We start from the raw sequence: 8,136 nt of genomic DNA on the forward strand, positions 1-8,136 counted from the left end.
CTGACACAGGAGAGGTCCTGACACAGGGAGAGGCCCTAATACAGGAGAGGTCCTGACACAGGCCTGCTGGGTCATGAAGTAGCACTTTCAGGGCTCATAAGCACACCCTTGGGCCTTTTTACTTAGTTTTGCTGATTGGCTTTTTGAGAAATGACTAGAAGAGTTCTGAGTTTACAGAAGTTTTTATTTTGCCTTTGAGGTTAAAATTGCTGACAGTCCTGACAGACAGTTTGGTTCATATTGCTGCTGTCCTTATCTTCCAGAGTGCCAAATTGTCTTTGTCCTTGAACTTCACAGTACTGGGTCTAACTTAACTAGTAAACAATTACATGACAGGGCATCCACAGGCCGTATAGCTTACTCTTTCATAAGCACCATGTCATACAGTGTTATGGAAATAAGAAAACAAATTTATTAGCTATTTTTTTGAAGTTATTAGGCTTGCCTGATGTCCTGGTAAATCAGCATTATCACATGTTCAGCTGCTACTGCATGTCACACAGTTCTTTCCTGATGCATTTAGTGCTTGTGAAAACCCTGTCTCAAAGGGACTGTTGTACTCTTATCTTATTTCAAAAAGGAGAAGGAAAAGATGAAGAAGTAATTAGTTGTCTGAGGGATTTCTGCTTTATGTTGGGTATCTTATATATTACAGTATAAAATTAAATATTTTAAATTCAGTACACTTAATCATTGCAAGGTCACTGAAAGTATGACAGTTTTTTCTCCCTATTACCTAATATCTGACATTTTAAGGAAAACTGACTTGTCAGGTATTATGGGAAGTCTGAGCTCTACACATAAGATGGACTGGTCTAAGTCCCAGACTTGATGCTTGTTAAAGTACAGCTTGGCCTTATTCTTCTTTCTCAGGCTCAGACAAATGACAGTGATTCTGACACTGAGTCTAAGAGGCAGGCCCAGAGGTCTTCTGCTTCCGAGAGTGAGACGGATGACTCTGATGATGATAAGAAGCCAAAGCGCAGAGGGCGCCCCCGAAGTGTGCGCAAAGACCTTGTGGAGGGCTTCACGGATGCTGAGATCAGAAGGTTGGTAGAGTTTGCTTCACTAGAGCTTGTGTTCAAGGATGTGTTCTGAGCCTTGCTCATTGGGTCCCCTAAATGTATGACAGAGTAGGAAGAAAGTAACCATGCGAGGAAGGCAGAGAAGCCAAGGCGTCTGTGGTCTTCCTGGAGTTCCTGCAGGTTTTCCAGACTCGGTCTTGCCTACTTTTTATCAGGTTTTTATTTTCTGTTTTTCGCTTGGGCTGAGTGAGGTGGGTCTCATGTGGCCCAGCTGGCCTTGGGCTCCTGTGTGGCCGAAGGGCTGTTTGATATCCCGACCCTTGTGCCTTTCCCTACAAGTGCCGAGATTACAGGCTCTTTTTTGTCTTTTTATTTCCTTACTATTTTCAAGAGTAAGTTTACCAAAGGGAGACTTACATGTACCACACATATCTGTATTTATACTAATGTCCATGTAGAAGTGGCTCTGCTAGTGATGGACCTTCCTCATCAGTGTTAGTGCTGATGCAGGCTGTGGTGGTTTGGTTACATTCCTGTTCTAGTAGCACACATGAGACTTCATTTGGCAGTTGACCTTTCTTACCTAAATACATTCTTGGAATGGGAAAGACGGTAGTATTGTTCATCTTTTTATTTTGTTCTATGTCTTTAAATCTAACTCATGTAGGCAGCTTGCAGTTATATTGGTTTTTCAAAGTCTCCTCTGACAGCCTTTTGCTTTGCCTTCATTACATACACAGCAGTGATTATCTGTGACCTGGGCTGTCTTACTTCTTTATTTCTCCATCAGTGACTCTTGTGTTCAGTAGGCAGGTTCATTATTCCATTTTAACTGTCTTGTTTCCATTGCTATCTTTTGTTTTTTTCACTAATTTTCTTGGTGGTTTCCATGGAAGTTTCAAGGACTATGTGTATGCCTAACAGTTTAATGTCAGTGGTTTATGAAAATTTCGGGTGCAGTTCCTCACCTTCTTCCTGTCTCCTTTTTGCTGATGTCACATGTTCTTCATACAGAGGAAGCCCATCCACATAGTGTTATGGCTCTGCTCTCTGTCATTGCATATCAAGCTTGATAGAAGAGTTCAACCAAAGATCTCTTGATACTGACTTTATAGTTGATGATTTAGTGATCTTATATGTACTTTTTCTTTGTGTGGATTTGAGCTGTGTAATGCCCTAGATACATGCCTAAGGGTTCTCATTTAGAGTTTCCTTTTGGGGGTGTATCTGCTAATGATGAATTCTGTATTTTTCTATTTCTGTCAATATCTTTTTCTTTTCTGTTTCTGTTTTCAAGTGTATTGATCTTTTTTTTCTATTTGTCTCCTTCTTAAAGTTTTCTATGTGTTCCTTTTCTTTCGCACCCTTGGACTCATCCCCAAGGCTGCATGCATGCTGGGCAAGCGCTTGGCCGTTGAACTGCCTTCCCAGTTCTCTGGTGTGTACTTCTGCTGGTCACCTCTATTAGGTGACTCTTTAAGTCTTCAGGGATAACTTACATGTGCATGGTTACAGTAGCAGGTTGTTGTCAAATAAGTCCAGATTCCAGACTTCTTAAAGTACAGTTTTCTTGATAGCCTGTAATTCACTGACTTTCCCTCAACTGTTTCGTAAAGTTTGTTGTCATGTCCTTTGAAGTCTCTGTTCCATAAGCGGAGTGATTAGCAAACCTATGGTTCCCTGGGGGAAATCTCCTCCACTGCTGCCTCTGCTCACAGCTCTGCTGTTGCCACCCAGTTACTCCCAGGTGCTGCACCTTTCTCTGTGCGCTGAGCCGGTCTGGGCTTGGCCATTGAGAAGCTGGCTAGCTAGCAAGGAAGGGGAGGGTCCTGAAGGTGCTTCGGGAGAGCAGATCTCTTCCCAAGTGGTACAGCTCTTGGGACAGAAACTCTCAGACAACGGGATGATTCTCACACACCTTTACTTCTTTCGAATAGGGTTCTTACATATAGTTTTGGGGTGGGTTAGGGTCTAACAGCAGATAACCCCTATTGGTTTGGTCTGAGAGCTTGGAGATACCTCATCTACATGTGGGAGAGCCTGAGGCACTGTTCCTACATGACTGATGGCCATAGACCTCTCTGTGGGAGGGGCTTTGGAGGGCTGAAGCTAAATGAAAGGAACCAGGGCCCAGGAGCGGAGCTGAACATCTGCTGTCTGATTAGGGTCTGGGGTTTGAGGCCTGTGCTCTACCAGGTATCCAGCTACCTCTCACAGCCCACTGCCCCACAAACAATAGGCAGAGATTTCAGTTGTTCCAACCTATCAAGTCTGCTAACCTCTCTGACCAGTATGATAGAGATCTTGTGTTAGTGCTCTGCAAGACTGTTCTCAAGTGTTCCCTGACCTTGAGAATCTGCACATGTAGAACTGAAGTTGGGACCTTTGCACATTTTTCCTTTGCATGTGTGCTGACCTGCAAGTGTGTGGTCTTTTTAATTCCTAAGAGTATGTCAGAGCCTTTCAGGATGTTCTGTCAGCATCTTATTCCCAGTTTTTTTTTTTTTTTTTTTGACCAGTGCCTTATTATCTTGAAGTAATGTGCCCTAGGCCACTAGTGTATTAAAGCTTTGCAGCTATTACCAATGACCTTTGCACTTCCACAAAGAGTTCTAATTCAGATATATATTTTAAAGACAAACCAGGAACTTGGCCAGCAGTTAAGAGCACTGGCTGTCTGGCAGAAGACCCACATTTGATTCACAGCATTACATAACAGCTTACAAACCTCTGTAACTCCAGTTCCAGGGCATCTGACTCCCTATTCAGGTCTCCCTGGTCACCAAATATACACATGGAATGCAGACATATGTGTAGCCAAAACACCTATACACATGTTGTTGATGATGATGATAATTTATACCAACAACAATAATAATTAATGAAAAAATGAGAAAGACAAACCTGGCAGGTGTACTTTTAGGGATGCATATGTTCTCTCTGGAGACGGTTCTTCTGAGACGCCTCAGATCCCTCTTTGCTGGCAGTTTCCGTGCACAGTGAGCAGAGTTGGTGATGATTTTTCCAGGATATTGTGGCTCTAGAGAGAAGGAGTTGAAAATAAAGGAAGTTGCACTAACAGAAAGTTCTTGGCTCTTGCTGAGAGTCAGCCATTTTTTTTGAACAAATGCTTCAGATGGGCTACAGACTTTTATAATTTCTAGGTTTCCCTTGGAGTTGATATTGGCAGTTTTTGTTGATGGTTTTTGTTTTTGTGCCACTGAAGATCATTATTGCTATTTTCAGTGCTATGGATTGAACCCAAGGCCTGGTGCTTGCTAGGCAAGAGCTATATATTAGCTTTCTTATTATTTTTAATTCTCAAGGCTTACTATTTCAGACATAAAATATTTCATTTTCTATTAAGGAGAAATGTAGGGTTGAGAGAGAGCCCTCAGGTTCACTTTTATATTTAGCCAGTTACTAAGGTTTGTATTCAGATTCTTTATTTCATACTGTTATTTAGCTATTATCGTGTTTAGTCCTGTTGCCACGTCTTAGTTCCTAGTTTCTTGGTCTCCTTCCTTACACGATTATGTAACCAGTCAGTCAAAGTAACTTGGCATATTACTGTGATAGAAATAATGTGCTGTGGCATCTTGCTTTGTATCAAAAGTGTTGGTGAGATGGTGATGGGATGATAGTATTGATCAGCGTGATTGACGGGAGACTGGAAAAGTTGATTGGAGGCAAGGATCAGCAAAGCCAGTAGGTTCCTAAATAGCTCTGTGTATGTTTTCACGTGTGTGTGTGTATTTTATATATAAAGTTCTGCTTAATTTTAAAAAGTATTTGACAGAGCCCTAAAAATCTTAGCGCTATATCATTAATCATAAAATAATGAAAAAATACTGTGACTCAGAGCTCAGCATAGAGTTAATGGACTTAAATGGCCACCAAGTAATGATGTTAGTTTTGTCACGGTTGAACTGTTATGCCCTGGCTCCTTGTAGTCGCAGTTTCTAGGTCCTGATCTGTCACCGAGAGTAAACTCGGCATCTGCCTTGAGTAGAGCTTGAGAATGTGTTAGGTTCATCCAATCAGAAACACTCAGTAGTCACTTGTGAGCTGCACAGATTGGGCCAGTCTCGTGGCAGTTTGTGGCTCACACTTCATGACAGGATATTGTGGCATTTGTACAGCTAATACTTGAGGTTTTTAATTAATTTTGTTGATCATATTCTTAGGTTCATCAAGGCTTATAAGAAGTTTGGTCTCCCTCTTGAAAGGTAAGACCAATAATAGATTCTATCCTCTTTTTACTTTTCTTATAGCAGGCTTACTTTCCTTTTTTACATCTTTGAAAAAGTTAGTATAAAACCCACTGGATGTGGCAAAGTGGGTCTTTGGTCTTTTTGAGAACCTGACTTTTACATAGTGGATTTATGTGCTTGGTTTGACGTAGAGGTGAGCTGAATGATAGAGAAGTAATTATCCTGGACTTCTAAGAGCATTGCAGTGGGTAGTACAGGAGAAAAGAAAGTGAACAGAAAGAGGCAAATTAGTGTGAAGTGTCTTTAGGAACTTCACATGCTAACGGTTGCAGGTAAAGTAAAATAAACTCAGGACCTGTTCCTTCTGATGTTTATGGCTGATGTTCTGTGGGCTATCACAAGGCAAGTTTTGGCAATGGGAAATGGGTTGTACTTTAGTTATTTGACAAGGTTCTTGTTGGGCTTGGACTGACCTATACAGCAAGTGTCTTTTAAGAGCAAGCACTTATGAAACATTCATGCAATATTCAGAAAAGAGGGCACAGTGTCTTGATCTTCTTTTTCAGGCTAGAGTGCATAGCACGTGACGCTGAGCTAGTTGATAAGTCTGTGGCAGACTTGAAGCGCCTGGGGGAGCTGATTCATAATAGCTGTGTGTCAGCAATGCAGGAATATGAGGAGCAGCTGAAAGAAAATGCCAGTGAAGGTAAGTCGACAAGCGTAATTCAGGAAGTAAATCTTCCATCTCTGGTGCTCCTGCACTGGACTTTGTATTACAGGGCTTTTAATAACAGTAGTGATAGCCCACGCGTGCCTGGTGCTGGCCGTTGTCTAGTGTGAGTTGCCTTTCTGAGCTCAGTGTTGAGACCTTTCTGTCTACTCTCAGGGGAAGCAGTTTTGCAAGTGTATGATATGATGAACAAGGCGAAATGGGTTTTTGGTTGCTCCTGTGAAAAGAGTAAACTTCGCTGAAGGATGCAAAGACATGAGAGGGCCAAAGTAGAACAGTCATCTCCATATTTTGGCTCTGAAGGATTATTATAGACTAAACACAATGATGGGTATATTGTTATATTATGGCAGTTGTAGGATATTTAGAGAATATATGTGTGCATGTGTGTGTGTGTGTATACATGAAATGTAAGTGCTGGACAAGTGTGAACATAATGTAAACATTTTGGTTATATTGAGATTTTTCATGGAACTATAATTTGTTGTAATTGGGTTGGACATAATAATTTCTTTCCTCTTAAAAACCAGAAAAGAGGTTTTGTTTGATGCATTAATTCCTTTCATTATGGTAAAACACCATAACTTAAATCAGTTTATGAAGAATTTATTTTGGTGTATTGTTAACTGTAATCCTGTATAAAAAAGCAAATTATGTACTTCTAGTATGCAAAGGAACAGTACCGTGTCCTTGTATGTCTTCAGGGATTGACCTGACTGGGGGCCTCAGGGTTATAAAAAAAAAGCTGGGATCAGGTGGACTAGGCTCTCTGATGGAGGAGCCACAAACAGCATTGGGCTCTCCGAATGTGTTTATAACATACAGTTGACCAGGGAGGCATGGTTATTGGATACAGATGAGTAAGGAAGCAGGGTTATTACATACAAACAAGGAATCATAGTTTATGGTATACAGGTGGATCAATGAGATGGGTTTAGCTAATCTCCATAAGGGAGCATGTTCAGACCATAAGTTTTGTGGGGTGGGGGTGGACTGTGGTGAACATTTTGTAGCACATGGTCACACTGATCACATTCACACTGAGTCCCATAGGAAGACTTTGTCATAGTTTTGAGCCTCACCTGGGGAAGGTTTGAGACATTGGAGTGAGTCTTCAACATGACTGACCATGCCAACAGCACACATTTACTAAGAACTTCTTTCACTCAGGGTGTCTTGTCTGCTCCCCCCAGAACAGAATATACATTATCATTGCAGAAGGTAGTAATGGAGACATAGGAAATACTGGAGCTAAGCAAGACCAAAATCCACCAGGGTAAACTCCAAATCTTGGAGCTTTCTTGTTCCATGTCAATGGTTCTACTCCTCCAGCTTTGCTGTCTGTCACAGACCTGTCTTTTCTGCAGGTTCCCTTCCCTGTGTGTGCTTTGTAGGCAGATGTCTCATGGCTTGCCATCCCCTCAGTATTTTTGAGTCTACATTAGAATCCAAGATTCATCTTCACAGCTTCACACAGTGGCTTCTCACAGCCTGGAAGGGATTTCTGTACCACATGCTGCCTGTCTTGAGTGGCTGTCTGAAGCCATGGAGGAGGAATCCGTACACCTTCACTCTTACATCCGTCATGCCTCTATAGCCACTGTTACATGGAGGACATGCTGCATTTGTTAGTATGCGCCCTCCTGTGCCTGAACCACGACAGTACGAGCTTGGGTTTGCAGTTGTTTTCTAGGAGCAGAAAACTCCTTAGGTCATTTCTTTTTATAAATTAGAAGCTTAGCTGGGTAGGTCTTGCCCTAAGAGCCCTTCCCTTTGTTCTAGTGCAGAGCAGGCCTCTTCCTTAGTGGCCCTTAACCCTAACGATTGCAGCCTTTGTTAACACACACCTTGGCCAGAACACTGCGTTTCCTGGGAACCTTTTTCTCTCCAAACAGTTTATATTTTTCTGCCCACCTGCTCTTTTTCCATCTTAGACCTGAATACATTGTCAATAATTACTATGCCTCAGCCTCAACATTATTCAGGCTTGAAATTTCCTCCACCAAAGAAATTCATTAATTTTTGGGGAGAGAAGGGCAGAGTCTCTCTATAGTACTAGCTGGCCTGAAACTTGATGTATAGACCAGATTGGTTTCAAACCCAAAAATATCTGCCTGCCTGCCTCTGCCTTCCTGTCCTAGGGTGAAAGGCCTGTGCCACTCACTCC

At 41.9% G+C, this 8,136-nt stretch overlaps 1 protein-coding gene across 5 annotated transcripts in view; it reads left to right on the forward strand.

The window, feature by feature from the left end:
* Positions 1-8,136, forward strand: part of Chd2 (chromodomain helicase DNA binding protein 2) — a 126,893-nt gene that overhangs the window by 86,824 nt on the left and 31,933 nt on the right. For all 5 annotated transcript variants that reach the window (XM_028776654.1, XM_028776655.1, XM_028776656.1 and 2 more), the window contains 3 exons: positions 874-1,049; positions 5,213-5,254; positions 5,806-5,945. In XM_028776654.1, the coding sequence (XP_028632487.1) occupies positions 874-1,049; positions 5,213-5,254; positions 5,806-5,945 (358 nt within the window). The remainder of the gene's footprint in view (positions 1-873; positions 1,050-5,212; positions 5,255-5,805; positions 5,946-8,136) is intronic.

This window comes from Grammomys surdaster, unplaced genomic scaffold (assembly GCF_004785775.1).
Source record: "Grammomys surdaster isolate TR1022 unplaced genomic scaffold, NIH_TR_1.0 271, whole genome shotgun sequence".
NCBI lineage: Eukaryota > Metazoa > Chordata > Mammalia > Rodentia > Muridae > Grammomys > Grammomys surdaster.